The sequence below is a fragment of the Sus scrofa genome, chromosome 13 (assembly GCF_000003025.6).
Source record: "Sus scrofa isolate TJ Tabasco breed Duroc chromosome 13, Sscrofa11.1, whole genome shotgun sequence".
NCBI lineage: Eukaryota > Metazoa > Chordata > Mammalia > Artiodactyla > Suidae > Sus > Sus scrofa.
Window position 1 is genome coordinate 89,113,609 of NC_010455.5, and position 19,629 is coordinate 89,133,237.

A 19,629-nucleotide genomic window follows, 5' to 3' on the forward strand; every position below is an offset into this window, starting at 1 on the left:
AAGCAACTTATACAACCCAACAGCAAAAAAACCAATCAACCAATGGAAAAATGGGCAAAAGACCTGAATAGACATTTCTCCAAGGAAGATATACAGATGGCCAACAAACACATGAAAAAATGCTCAACATCGCTGATTATAAGAGAAATGCAAATCAAAACTACCATGAGATACCACCTCACACCAGTCAGAATGGCCATCATTAATAAATCCACAAAGAACAAGTGCTGGAGGGGCTGTGGAGAAAACGGAACCCTCCTGCACTGTTGGTGGGAATGTCAACTGGTACAGCCACTATGGAGAACAGTTTGGAGATACCTTAGAAATCTATACATAGAACTTCCATATGACCCTGCAATCCCACTCTTGGGCATCTATCCGGACAAAGCTCTACTTAAAAGAGACACATGCACCCGCATGTTCATTGCAGCACTATTCACAATAGCCAGGACATGGAAACAAGCCAAATGTCCATCGACAGATGATTGGATTCGGAAGAGGTGGTATATATACACAATGGAATACTACTCAGCCATAAAAAAGGATGACATCATGCCATTTGCAGCAACATGGATGGAACTAGAGAATCTCATACTGAGTGAAATGAGCCAGAAAGACAAAGACAAATACCATATGATATCACTTATAATGGAATCTAATATCCAGCACAATGACATCTCCTCAGAAAGAAATCATGGACTTGGAGAAGAGACTTGTGGTTGCTGATGGAGGGGAGGAGTGGAGGGATCGGGAGCTGGCTTATCAGACACAACTAGAATAGATTATAAGGAGATCTGCTGAATAGCATTGAGAACTATGTCTAGATACTCATGTCGCAACAGAGGAAAGGGGGGAAAAAACTGTGACTGCAATGTATACATCTAAGGATGACTGACCCCTTGCTGTACAGTGGAAAAAAAAAAAAAAAAAAAAACAAAGAAGGTAATTTGCACCAGTCTTCAGAGAGTTAGAACTGGGGTTGAATCAGACCTGGCTCCAGGCCCTGGGTTGCTGCTGATGTGTTATTCCTATGACTCTTGGAAATGGAAGGAAAATAAACAATGCTAAGAATAAGAATATCAAGTGGGCTAAGTCTATTATACTCTCAGTTATATAACAAAGTGAGTCTGCAGTGACTGTGATACCCAGGACATTGAGGCAGCCCTGTAAGCCTGGGAGACTTAAATGTTACAAACATTTTGTGAATCTACATCAAAAGAGGTAAGGGCTCTACTGAAGGGGGGCAGATTGTGATCTAATCCATCCATGTCCTTTGCAGTTTTCCCTTACACCAAGGACCCATGTAGGGAGATCTATCCGGGCACCGCACCAGAGTGTAAGAAAGAGACCAAAGCTGTCACTGATTTCATTTGAAGGCATCTAAAAACAAGGCCTACATCACCTTCCATTCCTACTCCCAAATGCTATTGTTTCACTATGAATATACACCTGACCAAGAGGACCTGGTATATAGGAAAAAGTCTGCAGTTTATGCATTGACACCACCATTGACTTTCAGTGGGTTCATCATTAACAACTTGAGTTTTCTTTTAGTGGGTGGGGGGCGGGTGCCCATGGTATGTGGGAGTTCCCAGGCCAGGGATAGAACCCACACCATAGCAGTGACAATGCCAGATCCTTAACCCACTGAGCCACTAGGGAACTCCAACACCTTGCATTATCTTGGAAGAATTGCACTATTTTTTTTAAGGCCACACCTGCAGCATATGCAAGTTCCTTGGCTAGGGGTCCAATCGGAGCTGCAGCTGCAGGCCTATGCCACAGCCATAGCAACACCGGATCCAAGTCACACATACAACCTAAGCCACAGCTTGTGACAACACCGGATCCTTAGCCCACTGAGCAAGGCCAGAGACTGAACCCACATCCTCACTAATACTATGTCAGGTTCTTAACACACTGAGCCACAGTGGGAACTCCAAGAATTTCACATTCTAATGCCAAAGACAAGCTAATGAAATTTACCTTAGAGTTAAAATCATAACCTTAATTTTTCATGTGATAAAAGTATATAGATAATAAAATCTTTTGATGTGATTCTAAGATTAAAACCAGTTGGAAGAAAGGTCTAGGCTACCAAAGTAGAATTTCATTACTATGCAGATGGTTGTGTAGTTAAATATTTACCATGGATCATAACATAAAACCATACACAGCAAAAGCCTTATGACAACAGCAAATACATCTGCTATTCCTGTCCCCAAGACACCAGATTTAAGGAGATCAATTATTTGTTTATCCTCTTGATCAACTTGGAAATCATATTAATTCTTTTACCAATCAAAAAAAATTATGAATGTTAATGAAGCTTCTGCACTAAAAATACATTATTACCAAACTATGACCCACTAAGCATCCATTTACTTTCTACAAAAAATAATTTGATCATGTTAGCTTTAAAAAAAAATTCTGCATATGAGGAATAAATACTTTTTAACTGCTGTAGAAGAAACAAAGCAGATAATGTTTAGTGTCCTAGTCCCATGGTGGCTGGCAAATATAATATCCGGTAAAAGCTGTGATTCAAATACTGCTTAACAAATTTAATTTTTTAGAGGTTAGAACTGTCATTCTAACTTCAGTCAATTGTTTTCAGCATTCAGTTTTGAGTTGAAACAGAGATTTGAACCACTCATTAAAACGTTCTGTGTATATACAAAAAAAAAAAAAAAATACAAGCAATGTGTGGCCCACTGAGTCTTCTATTTAATTAATCTAGTTGGGAATCTGAACCCATGAGTTTGATTAATTTATGCAAAGGTACAGCAATGAAATTTATGTCCACCCTTAGGAAATGGTATTACAGATTAAAAAATACAAATATAAAAAACAAACCACTTTGAGTAAACTAAGTGTCCTGGCACAACAACTAAATTGATTAAGAAAAAAATTATTTGGGGAGTTCCCATAGTAGCACAGCAGTTAACGAATCTGACTAGTAACCATGAAGTTGCGGGTTCAATCCCTGGCCTTGCTCAGTGGGTTAAGGATCCGGCATTGCCGTGAGCTGTGGTGTAGGTCGCAGACACGACTCAGATCCTGTGTTGCTATGGCTCTGGCATAGGCCGGTGGCTACAGCTCCGATTAGACCCCTAGCCTGGGAACCTCCACATGCTGCAGATGCGGCCCTAGAAAAGGAAAAAAAAAAAAAAAAAAGACAAAAAAGAAAAAAGAAAAAACCTTATTTGGGATTGTATATATTATACATACAGACGAAAAATATATTCACCTAGAGTACAAATATGTTAGTGACTATACCCTATTAAAATGAATTCCAATAATCATTCCCAGGGCACAAAACACTAAGGTGTATTAAAGATCATGAAATGCAATTTCAGAAAGGAAACTCTAATTCAAAAGAAATACTTTAAAGAGGAGTCAACCACCTTCCCCCCTTGGCATCCTAAAATCACACATGAAGAAAGACCTATGGCAGTGTGGAACCTATGAAGACCAATCAGGTGGAAGTGAGAGAAACTGACTTTGGAAGAGACAAATATCTGAAGCAAAAAAAAAAAAAATCTGAGAGGTAGAAGAATATCTTTTAAGAAGAGAGTTCAGAAGTCAAAAAGGAAGAGAAAGGTGGGGGTGGGTGGAAGAAAGAGGAGCAAGTATAAAGAAAGGGTAGAAACACAAAATGAGATATGACATTACTGTATATAACTTATTTCACATTGAAGAGGCCTCACAATAACAATACATATACCTTACAGAATTTCTATTTTAATCATTTATTTTGCTCTTCAAATGCCAAATAACCAGTAAACTTAATTTTTTTTAATCCCTAGTAAATTAACAGCATTTACATAGTCTCTTGCTATTCCACTCTAACTTCCCCTTCTTTCCAGGCCAAAGTTGCAAAGGTCAGCACAGATGTTATATTAACTCGATATGAAACCCACTACACCTATGGCCCCACAGCATCAACAATCAACAATGTATAAGTTTTTTCCTATTATTTACTGTGTAAATGTTCCCTAATTCTCTTTTATAGCTATTAAATAAATTTGTAGAATTTATACTTAGGATAAGAATATCTGGAATTGCTTTTTTTTTTTTTTTTTTTTTTTTTTTTTTTTTTTTGTCTTTTGTCTTTTAGGGCCTCTCCATATGGAGGTTCCCAGGCTAGGAGTCCAATCAGAGCTGTTGCTGCTGGCCTACACCACAGCCATAGCAACGCCAGATCCAAGCAGAGTCTGCGACCTACACCACAGCTCATGGCAACGCCAGATCCTTAACCCACTGAGCGAGCCCAGGGATTGAACCCGCAATCTCATGGTTCCTAGTCGGATTCGTTTCCACTGTACCATGACAGGAACTCCAAGGAATTGCTAATTTAAACTTCAATTCAACAGGAAATTTTAAAGTACATGTGAATCAATAGAATAGATCCCATGCTTGAGAGGAATAACATTTTTCTAGAAACAAATTACACTAAACTTTTACAAGGTTACAAAATCATTGGAAGTAATTACATCAGGACAATTTTACAGTTTATCAGGACAAACACAGTTCAATTCTTCCACTTTTCTCTACCACCACCACGACTGTTATATCCTCACAGGAACTAACAAGAATTATCTGGGGAAGAGTTAATATTTTTTTATTTCATCATTTAACTTCAACTGGACTCTTTCTTCCCTGGTCTTATCCTCATGCAAGCACAGTATTTTCCCTTGTTCCTGCTGGGAAATGGGTAGCCAACAGTTTCAGCCACCTTGATCATGTAAAACCAGCCCTCTGTCCCTCTCACCAGTCCCTTCCAGTGGTGAACTGAAGGGACTAAAATCTACTGAAATCTACATGGTAAATTAAGAAATGAGATCACAGGGTCCTAGTTCTGTTGCTTCTGTTTTATTTTTTTAACTGAACGAATTTTATTACATTTGTAGTTGTAAAATGATCATCAAAACCCAGTTTTACAGCATTTCCATCCCAAACCACCAGCCCATCCTTCCCCCTCCCCAACCCATCTCATTTGGAAACCATAAGTTTTTCAAAGTCTGTGAGTCAGTATCTGGTTCTGCTAAGAAGTTCATGGTATCCTTTTTTTAGATTCACATATGAGTGATAGCATATGATGTTGGTATCTCACTGTGTGCCTAACTTCACTTAGCATAATCATTTCTAAGTCCATCCATGTTGCTGCAAATGCCATTATTTCATTCCTATTTATGGATGAATAATATTCCATTGTGTATATGTACCACATCTTCTTTATCCATTCCTCTGTCAATGGACATTTAGGTTGCTTCCGTGTCTTGGCTATTGTATATAGTGCTGCAGTGAACATTGGGGTACATGTATCTTTTCAAGGTCATGGTTTGCTCTGGAGAGTTGCCCAGAATAGGGATTGCTGGATCAAATGGTAATTCTATTCCTAGTTTTTTGAGGAATCTCCATACTGCTTTCCACAGTGGTTGCACCATTTACATTTGTGTGAGAGGGTTTCCTTTTCTCCACACCCTCTCCAGCATTTATTTTCTGTAAACTTTTTGATGATGGCCATTCTGTTTGGTGTAAGGTGGTACCTCATAGTAGTTTTGATTTGCATTTCTCTAATAGTGATGCTGAACATCTTTTCATGTGGTTTTTTGGTCATCTGTATATATTCTTTGGAGAACTATCTGCTTAGATATTTTGTCCATTTTTTAATGGGGTTGTTTGGTTTTTTTGGTACTGAGCTGCAGGGGATGTTTATATATTTTGGTGATTAATCCCTTGTCAGCCATTTCATTTGCAAATATTTTCTTCCATTCTGTGGGTTGTCTTTTGTTTTGCTTAGGGTTTCCTTTGCTTTGCAAAAACTTTTAAGTTTAATTAGTTCCCATTTGTTTATTTTTGTTTTTGTTGTCATTACTCTGGGAGATGGATCTGAGAAAATATTGCTGTGGTTTACGTCAGACTGTGTTTGGCCTGTGTTTTCCTCTAAGAGTTTTATAGTATTCATAGTCTTATATTTAGGTCCTTAATCCATTTTGAGTTTATTTTTGTGTATGGTGTTAGGAAGTGTTCTAATTTCATTCTTTCAAATGTAGCTGTCCAGTTTTCCAGCACCATTTATTGAAAGGGCTGTAATTTCTCCATTGTATATTCTTGCTTCCTTTGTCATAGACTAGTTGACTGTAGGTGTGTGGGTTTGATTCTGGGCTTTCTATCCTGTTCCACTGATCTATATTTCTGTTTTTGCTCCAGCACCATACTGTATTGATGGATGTTGCTTTGCAGTATAGTCTGAAGTCAGAGAGGCTGATTCCACTAGCTAAATTTTTCCTTCTCAGGATAGCTCTGGCTATTCAGGGACTTTTATGCTTTCAAACAAATCTTAAAATATATTCTATGAAACATGTCCTTGGTAATTTGATAGAAATTGCATTTAATATGTAGATTGCCTTGGGTAGTATAGTCATTTTGACAATACTGATTCTTCCAATCCAAGAGTATGTTATGTCTTTCCATTTGTTTATGTCATCTTTGATTTCTTTCATCAGCATCTTATACTTTTTGGGGTACAGGTATTTTGTCTCTTTAGGTAGGTTTATTCCTAGGTATTTTATTCTTCTCAATGTGATGGTAAAAGAGATTATTTCCCTAGTTTATCTTTCAGATCTTTCGTTGTTAGCATATAGAAATTCAGTCAATTTTTGTGTATTAATTTTGTATCCTACAACTTTTCCAAATACATTGATGAGCTCTAACAGTTTTCTGGTAGAGTCTTTGGATTTTCTGGCTATAGCATCATGTCATCTGCAAACAGTGATAGATTTACTTCTTCCTTTCAAATTTTGATTGCTTTTATTTCTTTTTCTTCTCTGATTGCTGTGGCTAGGACTTCCAAAACTATGTTGAACCGTAGTGGTGAGAGTGGACATCCTTGTCTTGCTGCTGATCTCAACAGGAATTCTTTCAGCTTTTCACTATTAAGAATGATGTGGGTTTGTTATATATGGCCTTTATTATGCTGAGGTGGGTTCCCTCTATGCCCACTTTTTGGAAGGTTTTTATCACAAATGGGTGTTGGATTTTGGAAAAGCTTTTTCTGCACATATTGAGAGGATCATATGATTTTTATTCTTGCGTTTGTTAACTTAGTTGTTTTTCTGGGTGTTTTTCTTGCTCCCTTATCTGAGTCATAATTCTTTGCCTTTTCGTTTTATATAGAATTTTTGGTGTGGTCTCCTTTTTTGCAGACAATAGAGTTGTAGCCTCTCTTGATCTGATGTCTGCCCCTGCCTTGTGGCAGAAGTTGGTACAGGGGCTTCCTATATGCTTCCTGATGGGGGGACTGGTGGCTGCCCTCTGCAGATGGAGCTGATTCTCATCCCTCTAGTGGGTGTGGCTTTGTCTCTGTTGAGATTAGAGGTGGTTGTGTACCTGCAGGGGTCTTAAGGCAGTCTGTTTGCTGATGGGCTGTGTTCTCACCTGGATTATTGTTTGGCGTGGGGGTCTCTCAGCCCTGATGGGTGGGGCCAGATTTTTCCAAAATGACCACATCCAGAGGAGCACACACAGATGATTATTCTCACTAACTTTGCCTCCTATGTCCTTCCCCCAAAATGAGCCACAGTAACCCCCTGTTTTTCCCAGGAGATCCTCCAAGAACTGCAGTCAGTTCTGACTCAGATTCCTATGGAGTCTCTGCTTTGCCCTGGGATCCAGTGCACAGAAAGCCTGTGTGTGCCTTTCAAGAATGAAGTCTCCATTTCTGCCAGTCCCATGGAGCGCCTGTGCACAAGCCCCACTGGCCCTCAATGCCAAATGCTACAGGGGCTCCCTCTCCCAATGCCAGATCCCCAGGAGTGGGATCCTGACCCGTGGTTCAGAACTCTCACTCTCATAGTTGAGTCTGTGATAGTTACTTTCCAATCTGTGGGCCACAGCGGATACAGGGTTATTTATATTTATATTTCTACACCATCTTTGGCCTCCTCTTTGTCTTCTGGAGTAGGATTTTATATATATATGAAATTGTAGTCTATTTGGTTAAAGGTTGTTCAGCAGTTAGTTGTAGTTTTGTTGCTTTTATGAGATAAGATGAGCTCCAGTCCTTCTACTCCGCCATCTTAATCCTGTCTTCCTCTATGTAGAAATCTTAGCCTATTGCTTCTGTTTTAGTGTCTCAGTACCACTTCTTATTCTTCACTATTTTTAAAGTATTTTCATTTTTTAATTATTGATTTAGATTTCTTACAAGTCATGCACTCTGCTTAGCCCTTGATTTTCACAATCTCAGTTAATCCTCACCACATTCTATGAGGTGAGTAGTACATATAACTGGCTTAACTGGGACTCAATCCCAGGTTTTAACAAAACCAAATTCCACAATCTTGACTACTGTACATACTGCTTTCTCATTTGGTTTTTGTAGCTACAATAACCAGGCCTTTCTATTTTCAAGAAATAAAAAGAAATTATTTGGTTTTCACCAAAAACCAATAATTTAGACCTTGGGAAATGAGATCATTTCTCCTCAGATCCCACTGATTTTAGTTTGGAATTTTTTTTTCTTTAGGGTTGTACCTGTGGCATATGGAAATTCCCAGGCTAGGGGTTGAATTGGAGCTATAGCTGCTGGCCTACACCACAGCCACAGCCATGCCATATCCAAGCATCATCTGCAACCTAAACCACAGCTCACAGCAATGCCCTGGCCTTAACCCACTGAGCAAGGCCAGGGATGAAACTCATAACCTCATGGATACTAGCCAGGTTCATAACCAGTTGAGCCAGAGTGGAAACTGCTAGTTTGGAGATTCCTTAGTAAAAATCCCCTCTTCTCCAAACCATTTCCATGATTCACTTCTTAGACCCAAACTAATTCCATGCTTCACTTCTTAGGCCCAAACTTTACAGGAAATTCCAGTGAAACCTCTAAAAAAACCTTAACCTCCTAACAATGTTTAGTTCCTTAAAAGCAAGGATTACACTTCAGATCTTCTCTCAGACTATATAATACCTAGTACTAGGCATGGAACAACAGGAGAATTACTTCTCATAAACTTGTTCAATGAAAATGGCGTCCTAACTTGTCCAAAAGCAGTGAATATGGATTGAAACTACAACAAACCTCGACTTGATTTAGCCTGTATCACTCTCTAGAGCCATGAAATCCAACATTTTTAGCATGAAGGCTGCTGTTTAACTCTTAAACATTTCATTAACAGCTCATCACCACCAAATATGCATGATTATTTCCATTATATTTTGAGAGCCTATTGATTGAAAAAATAAATACGTGCATCTGTGGATTCCTTACAATAACTCTACCTGGCCCCACCTTATAAACCATTTCCCTAGCCCAAGCTGAAAGGATAAACTGTAACTAAAAGTCTATACCCTCAACAATTGCTATGGAATTTCAAAATGCTGTAGTCATCACAAACAACTTCTAAAGCCTATTTACTGGAGGTTCCTTTAGTGGCAATGGAAAAATTATTTTAAAAAAAAACAGACAAGTTCCATTCCTGCAGAACATTCATCAGTAATTACCTATCAACCAGGTGTGCTTTAAAGGGCTGAAAAGAAAGTACAATGACACAGCCAATTACCAGCATCCAAATAGATCTTCCTGCAACATAGCCATGCCAGGGATTCATTATACATAAAAGTAGATGACAACGAGATTTCAAAACATATAATATACCCAGATACATGAATGGACAAAAAGTAAGCAAAGTAAAGAACCAGAGGACAGACTAGAATACCAGTTTAAAACAGCAGCCTACTTAGTGGATACTAAGAAATAGCAGGGCCCAGTAAGCCACCCAGATATAATGTAAGAGAAGCTCCTATATCATAAGTAGGAAAAATACAAGAGAGCCAAACAGATATAAACTTTGTAAATGGCAGCTAAGGCATCAAAGCGTTACTACTCTCCCAATTTCCATATATATATATGATGTATATTTACATATATATGCAAATTATGAGCATTCTAGAGCTATGCATTTGCACGGCATCACAATCATTTAATAAGACTTTATGGAGCAACAACCTAATAGCCCAGCATTTGGCGTTTTGAGAGATAGGTAATAAGACTGTAGACACAATAACTGCTCTCAAAGAGTTACATTCTAACTGGGAGGAGCAGAGGACCAAAGGTAACAGAGCTCCATGTTATTGCGTGTCATTTTTAAAATGGGAGGATAGGGGTAAAGCAGAATTACTACTCTATACGACTATGTAGAAGTTATTTTAAACTTTTTCATTATAAGGTTTTTTAGGCAATTCAGATTTAGAAAAAATTACTTCTTCCATATGGGGCTACAGCAGCTTGATAGACATTCAAAAATTTAAGGAACCACTGCTTTAATAAAGCATCTGATTGAATGTTCATCAACATTCACAAGAAGCAGGGGGTAAAAAAATGGTTGACTTGAATAGAAAATAGGAGTACGCTCATGATTAAAGTTTAGTCATTCCAATATCCTAACTGCCATTTAACAAGCTCTAGTATTTGGGGAAAACATCTAGCATTTACCAGTATTTTTCTCTCTTTGATTTAATGACAAGAGAAAAGGATGGAGGGAGCATTTTTTTTTTTTTAATCCAAGTTATGAAGAGATCTCTGGCCTCCAGAAAAACATAAGTATGTACACAATTTGAACCTAATAAGCAAATAATTTAAAATGATAAAATGTGAAACCAGGAGGAAACCTATGAGATGCTCATCATGAGATACATCATGGTTCTCAAGCCTGATTTCCCATTAGCATTATCTGAGGAGCTTTGAAAATATGCAGATGATCTGGTCCCATTCCTAGAGATTCAGACTGCAGTAGTCTGCAGTGGGGACTAGACACTTGAATTTTTTTAAGTAGTCAAAGTGATTCAAAAATGAAACAAGTTGAGAACCACAGCTCTAAGCCAAATCCCTCATTTATAGACTGTAATTGAGATGCAGAAAGATTTTATCACTTAGGGGCAGAGGAGGATCAAAAATCAGCATTCAAGTCCAGAGTCAAATTGTATACCAACTATTTTGCCATGAAGTAGCATTATTTAGATTGCACAAAAATTGATATTAAAATACTGTGAAATGGGAGTTCCTATCGTGGCTCAGTGGTAGCGAACCTCACTAGTGTCCATGGGGACTCGGGTTCAATCCCTGGCCTTGCTCAGTGGGTTGAGGATCTGGCATTGTGTTGAGTTGTGGTGTGGGTTACAGACTCGGCTTGGATCTGGCATGTGCTGTGGCTGTGGCATAGGTCAGCAGCTGCAGCTCCAATTCAACCACTCTGGGAACTTCCATATGCTGCAGCTGTGGCTCTAAAAAAGGAAAAGAAAAAAAAAAGATTATGAAACATTTATATTTGCATATTGACCACATAACCAATCCTTTACCCTAAAAATAACTAAACATAGTACCTAATTAGCAAGAACAGTTCACTGAATTGAAAGGAATCAGGTTCTTGAATCATTAATATCATCTATGCATCACATTACGAATTAAAATGTTAATTTCAAACTGCCTTTCTTGTTACCTTCCCCACAGAGCCAGCTCTGCTCTTATTTCTCAACCTTGTACTGTTTTCGAGTCTATCACTGTACATTTTGAAAAGGAGAAAATCAACATCTCAGATTTGTAGCTTACAGCACCCAATAGCTATCCACTAAGAGATATTCAAGTGGAAATTATATTAAAGGCAACAGGAGTGCAAAGAAAATATTTGGGTTTATAACCATGTATCTCTAGTTTCAGCTCTTGCTTCAAATAGAATTTTCACTTAATGTTGATATAAAAGTGTGTTTTTAATGTGTAATGAATATAGAGAATACTTTTTTATAAAACACACAAGTTAACTCACCAGTTTAACTCACATACTTTATATGTATCTCTTTGGGATGAAACCAGATCACTAGTTTAGTTCAGTTTTATTTCGACTTGTTTAGACTGAATAACAGTGAGTTCTGTGCACTTAAAGGAACAGGAAACTTTTTTCTTACTGTCAATATTTTAAGAAAATTTTGTCAAAAACAGGGAGTTCCCATCATGGAGCAGTGGAATCAAATCCAACTAGGAACCATAATGTTGCAGGTTCAATCCCTGGCCTTGCTCAGTGGATTAAGGAGCTGACATCACCATGAGCTGTGGTGTAGGTCACAGACGTGGCTTGGATCTGGCGTTGCTGTGACTGTGGCGTAGACCAGAGCTGTAGCTCTGATTCGACCCCTAGCCTGGGAACCTCCATATGCTATGGGTGCAGAACTAAAAAGCAAAAAAAAAGAAGAAGAAGAAGAAGAAGAAAATTTTGTCAAAAACAAAAAAAAATCTTGTAGAATTCAATGAAGACTTTTTATTGAGAGGACTATAGACTGACATATGGTAGGTAATACAGTACAATGATTAGTTGTACATACTCTGAAGACACACAGGTTAGGTTTGATTCCTGACTCAGCCACTTACTAGCTATGTGTCCTTTTTTTTTTAATTGAAGCATAGTTGATTTACAATATTATATCAGTTTCAGGTGCACAGCATAATGATTCGGTATTTTTACAGATTATACTCCATTATAGGTCATTATTAGACAATGGCTATAATTCTCTCTGCTAAACAGTGTATCCTTGTTGTCTATCTATTTTATACAACTACCTATGTGTCTGAGTAAGGTACTTAATCTCTTTGTACCAAAATTTCCTCTTCTGTAAAACAGCAAATAGTATTAAATCATAAGGTTTGTGATAGGAATTAATAAAATGAGTTAGCATATACAACACACTTAGAAGGGTGCCTATTATTTAATAAGTGATTGTTATTATATTTTATAAATATATAAACATATTTTAGTGGGTACAGAGATAAATAAAAAGCTAAGTAGCATGTTCAATAAATTAAGTTGTATAATAATATATTCTTGTGAGTAAAAAGTGTTCAGTGGTGTATTCATTTTGTCTCAACACAGCTTTTGTTTGCAAATTAAGGTTTCAAAGATTCAAAAGGTGGTATCATAAAATTACACTCAACATCAAACAATTATGAAAAATCACAAATTAGAAATATTCTCAATTACCACTATTAATCCTAATGAGAAATTTCTCATAAAGTAAATTTGTCAAAATGGCATATCTATATCCAACTCTGAGATCACAGCAATTTACTTAACTGTAAAAAGAGAACTAGCACAACCACGTTTAGTGAAATGTCTAGCATACGCTAAATCACCATGCAAAATATAATTTCTATTTACCCTACCTCCTTTGCCACAGAACTCTTACCATTGTTCTTTTTTTCCTAATGAACTTAAACTCACCTCTAGCTAAAAATGACACCCTTCTTGATCACTAGAACCAGTATATTTATCTCAGATCACATGCTCCACCAACTCCCTGCAACATTGGACCCTGCTGATATCCCTTCTTCCCTGGCTTCCTTGAAATGATGAAACTCACCTGGTTTGCCTCCTCCTCCTTTTCTACTCTGTCTCTGCTGACTGCCTCTAAAAGCAGACATTTTCCCCAAAATAGGTACAATATACAGATATTTCACAAGGTTCTCTCTTCTCTCCCCTCCTTGTCCTTCTGCTTCTTTCCTCATCAGGGACGTGCTCTCTACCCTCACAGGCTAGAGCCTGCATTTGCTACTTAGAGGCACCAGTGGCCTGGCTAGGAAATCATCTTTCATCCATGCAGCAGTTACTCACAGGGATCAGTGGGAGCCTGGCAGCACCAGGGGAACCAACTAGATGAAATTGGTAATGAAAAGGCTCTGAAAACTAGATTGACACTAGAACCAGAAGTCACTAAAGAAAACCAGGGACTACATGCTAAACCAGACAGGGTGAGTGCCTGCTAAAATAGATTTTAGTTATGATTTAAGATTTAACATTAATAGCCAAAGTGTCTAGGATACAATAAAAAATCATGTCAGGGCAAAAATGAAAAAAAATCAGAGTTCAGAGTTCCCATTGTGGCTCAGCAGGTTAAGAACACGACTAGAATCTGCGAGGATGCAGGTTTGACCTCTGGCCTCGCTCAGTGGGTTGAGGATCCAGCATAGGACACAGATACAGCTCGGATCTGGCACTGCTGTGGCATACTCTGCCAGCTGCAGCTCAGATTCAACCCCTAGCCAGAGAACTTCCATATGCTGCAGGTGTGACCTTAAAAATAAGAAGAATAGAAAAGACCTCGAATGAGAAAAAAAAAATCAACAGATGCCAACAGTGAGATAATTTAGGTCTTGGAATTATCTGACAAGAATTTCAAAAGCATCATAGAAATGCTTCAATCAGCAATTACGGAAAGTCTTCAAAAAATAGTAACAGAAAATCTCACCGAAGAAATAAAAGGTATAAAAAGGAAACAAATGGAAATTATAGAACTGAAAAAAATACAGTAACTTAAATTTTTAAAATTCACTGAAGGGGATCAATAGCAGAATGTCTATGACGGAGGGAAGAATAGGTGCACTTGAAGACAGAAGAACAGAATTTACCCAATCTGAAGAGAGAAAACAAACTGAAAAAAAAAAAAAAAAGTCAATAAAATTTCAGGGACCTGTGGCATAATTAAAAAAAAAAAATCCAAAATTCACGTCATCAAAGTCTTAGAGAAGAGAAAGAAAGTAGGGCTGGAAAAAATATATGAAGAAATAAAGACTGAAATTTCCTAAACTTCTGAAAGATATAAACCAACATACTCAATAAATTAAAACACAGTCAGAGTAAGTTCAAAGAAATTCATACCAAGTCACATGCCATATTAAAGTTCTGAGAATTAAAATTCTTGAAAGCAACCAGAGAGAAACAATCTAGAGGGGAAAAACAATTCAAATGATAGCAGATTTCCCATTTAAAAACATGGAATGTCAAAAGAAAGGGACAAGATTTTTCAAGTGCTAAAAGAACTATCAATCCTAAATTCCATATTTGGCAAAAATATCCTCTGGAAGTGAAGAGAAAAATAAAGACAAAGGAAAATTAATACACTTTTTCGCCTGCAGTCTTACCATTTAAAAATGAATAAAGAAAGCTCTCTAAATAAAAAAGAAATGATAACAGATGGCTTGAAGCTGTGGAAAGGAAGGAAAAACAATAGATTAGGGAATGAATTAATGAATAGGGTAAATAAACTATCTTTCCTCATTATGGTTGAATCAAAAATTGTAACTCCATCTGATGAGATGTTTAATACATGTAGAAAAATACTCAAGACAATTGTATTTTAAAAGTGGGAAGGGGAAAAGAACCTAAACGCAAGTAAGATTTCTATGTCTTAGTTGACATGATAAAACATTGATACTAGTACATTATAAGTATCTATGTATATTGTAATACCTAGAACAACCACCAAGAAAACTATACAAACTGATATACTCAAAAACATTATTATAAATAAATCAAAATGGAATCCTAAAGAAGACAATAAAAGAGAAATCAAAGAATGAAAAACAGAGGGAACAAAAATCAAATAGCAAGATGGAAGATTGAAGGGCTATCAATAATTTACCTAAATATTGGAGTTCCCGTCATGGCACAGTAGTTAATGAATCTGATTAGGAACCATGAGGTTGCCAGTTCAATCCCTGGCCTCGCTCAGTGGTTAAGGATCTGGCATTGCTGTGAGCTGTGGTGTAGGCTGCAGACATGGCTCAGATCCGGTGTTGCTATGGCTCTGGCATAGGCCGGCGGCTACAGCTCCAATTGGACCCCTAGCCTGGGAACCTCCATATGCCGTGGGTGCGGCCCTAGAAAAGGCAAAAAAAAAAAAAAAAAAAAAAGACAAAAAATTTAAAAATAATAATAATAAAATAAATAAAATAAAAAATAATAATTTACCTAAATATATTAATTAAAACACTGGCAGAGTGGATTAAAAAAAATAAGATTCAACAACACACTGGCTACAAGAAACTTACTTCAACTATAGCAGGTTGAAATTGAAAGGCTGGAGAAAGATATAACACAAACATTAACTGGAGGAGTGGTTGTATTAAACATCAGATAAAGTGCATTTCAGAACAAAGAAATTCACTAGAAACAAAAAAGAACATTAATGATAAAAGGATCAATCTACCAAGACGACATAATGATCCTGAATGTGAACAAACCAATTTCACCTATGATGCTTCTGAAAATAATTTCAAAATCCATTTTCCCAAGCTCCTTCCTGAATGTCTGATTGATGCTAACCATGCTCTTGTGTCTTCCTTTCCTTTCCCCATCACTATTCTCTCTCTGAATTCCAGTTTCTATTAATAATACATGAATTTTTTTCAGCTACCCAGATTGAAATCACAATCATTTTTATCAGATTCTGTGATTCCTCCATTCCAATGTTTCTTCTTTTTTTTGGAAGTGAGGGGAAACCCATGGCATATGGAAGTTCCCAGGCTAGGTGTCAAATGGGAGCTGTAGCTGCTGGCCACAGCCACAGCCACAGCCACGCCAGATCCAAGCCGCATCTGCGATCTACACCAGAGCTCACGGCAATGCCGGATCCTTAACCCACTGAGCAAGACCAGGGATCAAACCCATGTCCTCATGGATACTAGTCAGATTCACCACTGCTGAGCCACAATGGGAACTCCCCCATGTTTCTTAAATTAAAGCCCCATCAATTCTCTTCCCAGTGTGGTGACTCTAAGTTCAGGCTTTCAGTTCACAATACTTTCTAAATGGTCTCTACTCTTTGTGGTCCAGATAAACTGTCCTAAGTAAAGCACTGAAATGGCTATAACTGTTTCCCAAACTAAACATCTTTCTTGACTTATCAGGTTTTCTGAGCTTCATCCACAAACTCTTACTGCTCCATTTGTTCCAGTCCAAATGGATCTCAGTGGACCCTAAAAAATGCATCCATGCCTTTCTATCCTTGTAGGGTGCTGACCAGAATTCTTTTCTTCAATCTCCACCTGGAAAAATACTAGCCTTTCTTCTGGGCTGTCCTCAAATACAACCTCCATCATGAAAGTGGTATTTAAGCAGATATTGAGCATGCAATGTCATCTTCCTCACCAGGCTTAATCTCATTCCTTTAAATCTTCATAAGATATTATACCTTTCCTATGGTACTTTTATATTCTGCCATGTTGCTATTGATTTGATGTCTCTCCCCTTGATTATAAGTTCCCAAAGACTCCAATAGCATCTTCTTCATCTTTGTACCCTGCATGACCCACACTCCACAGTGTCAAGTAAAGTGCACTGTGCATATTAAAGGCTTAATAAATATTTTCTGAATAATTTTAGAGCCAATCCTATCTCTTTCCACCAAAATATTCCCTCCCTCTTTATCAGAGCTTTGAATCCTTATCTTTCAAACTTAAATGTTTGTAGCTGTTAAATTCATTACTTTTCCTAAAACATAAATAATTTTATGTGCAAAAAAATTATTTTTCTATCATGTGAAGGAAAATATTCACAAATACATTTATAGTATTTAGGATACACTTTATAAACCTTATACCTATATAATTTCTAGAGATCTATATTTTCTTTTTTTAATAAATAACACTCTTAGTAAAATTTAACAAAAAATTGACATGGAAAAGTTGGATTAGGGGATTAAATACATCATTAAAATAACTGATTTAGGCTTTCTTGGTCCTGTAACTACAAAACAGTTTACGCTAGCTACATGAATGGAAAGAAACATAAACTATTAGAAAGAATGTGATTTTGCATAGCTTGTATGTATGGTTTTCCTTGGTGGATTTTCAGTAACAGTAACCCCTCCTTAGCTGGTTTCCGCAGCTGTCTGCACTTGCTCAGACCACCTCCATCTATGACAATGTGCACCCGCCCAGGAGACTAACTCCATTTAGACTCAAAATGATCCAACAAAATGTAATTTTGAAAATATGACACATATTTAAAATGTGTGGTGTATTCCAAAGCCATGATTATTTTTTACTACACGTGCTACACTATGCAGACCACTATTCCCATTCATTACAGCAATTAACTGCACACATAATTATTTTTTATTGCTAATTTTACACCAGTGAATTTTCATTTCAAGAAAATCGTTAGCATTTGTTTCTAATTAAATATTTACTGCTTATGTTTTACAGACCCAACATCAGGTACTTCTTTAGACTGGGCTTACAAACCTGGGCATCAAACACACATTTGCCTTTGAGCTCCAAGAAGGCAAATGTGGTTTTTTCCTTCCAGAACTTCCGATAAAGTCAACTTGTACAGAGACCATGATAGCTGTCAAATTTATTGCCAAGTATTTCCTCAAGAATGCTTCCTAAAGAATTGTTCACTATTTGAAGTAAACTAATTAATCCTTCCCCATGCCTTTCACTAGAACGTCAATCTTTGCTTATCCTGAAATATGGTTTCCACACCACCTAAATAGGTCCCTCTCTTGCTCACTTAAGTCCTGTGTTATTTCTTTTTTTTTTTCTATTCTCAATATCACCTAACAAATAGCTTTAAGTGAAAGTTTTAAGCAAATAAAGGTAGAACCCAGCACAAAATATTATTTTGAGTGTTTTGAAAGGTTATATACAATGGGTCACAGGAAAGAAATGAGAACCTTAACTTTCTCCAGAATCAGATTTTCACCATGTGGCTTCATCATTTCATGTGCTAATATAATAAAAATAAAACATATTCCAAATATACCTTCTATTTTTTATAAGTTATATTCTTTACATTCCTCTATTAGCATTATTAGCCATGCATTAATGCTTCTAATGCATTCTGTTAATAAGAAAGAATATCCTCAATTTTAAAAAACATATTTTGTCAATATACATATTTTTTAATACAGTAGACATTGTTTATATCTTCACAATAGCAAAAGGATATTGTAGCAGGAAATAAAGTGGTTTATTTAGAGATGAATCTCAGTGCTTTAAACAATTAATCTGATTCTCATCAACATAATGTACACTAAATTCAAAATAGTTCAATTTCAACCAGCCATAGTCAGAGGAAATTACCTACCAAAACATCTCTTGGCAGTTATAGACACAGCCAGAATGTCTGGTTAGTTGTGAGCCATGCCTTCATAATGGATAGAAAAGAAGCCTGGAAATAGAGTACAAGTGGAAAAGAGAAAGTCATGTTGACCAAGGCAATCAGAGTAACATATTGCCTTTATACTGTTATTTAAGATAGTATTACAAAATACCTTTTCCCCAATTTTGATTCTTCAATATTTCATCAGATGGCAACATGGTATCTACATTCTAGAAATCCAGAACATAGACGTATGACAAGAATTTGAGGGGCAAGTAGAGTTCCCTGACTTCTTATAAACTTACTTCTCAGAACACTCTGGATAAAATTTTTGAGTATCTTAAAAGACCTTGAGAAACCAAGTAACAAATAATCTTAGACATCCCTCATAACTCCTTTAGGGGCCCATAAAAGAATGAATGCCATCAAATCTACAAGGTGATGGTATCTCTGATAGTTAGGAGGTACATGAAAGTTTCCCATACAAAACTGTCTACGGGAATCAAAATAAACCAATAAAATTGTTTTACAGGTGGAGGAAGAAATGGTGACAAAGGCAAGAAAGTAAAAGATAAAACTCTGATAATGAGGTTAAATTGTCCTGTCCATTATAAAAAATATACTATCTATACCTAAATATTTAGCATTCAAAACTGGCTCAGAACAAAGAGAATGTAAATTAGTTCCATTA

General features: G+C 36.9%; 1 protein-coding gene across 1 annotated transcript in view; it reads left to right on the forward strand.

Annotated features, from left to right (window-relative positions):
- CPA3 (carboxypeptidase A3) overlaps positions 1–18,480 on the forward strand; it is a 38,793-nt gene extending 20,313 nt beyond the window's left edge. Inside the window, 5 exon segments of the mRNA XM_021069814.1 lie at positions 1,280–1,384; positions 1,387–1,466; positions 3,870–3,933; positions 18,038–18,072; positions 18,074–18,480. Of these exon segments, the coding sequence (XP_020925473.1) occupies positions 1,280–1,384; positions 1,387–1,466; positions 3,870–3,933; positions 18,038–18,072; positions 18,074–18,223 (434 nt within the window). The 3' untranslated portion in view covers positions 18,224–18,480.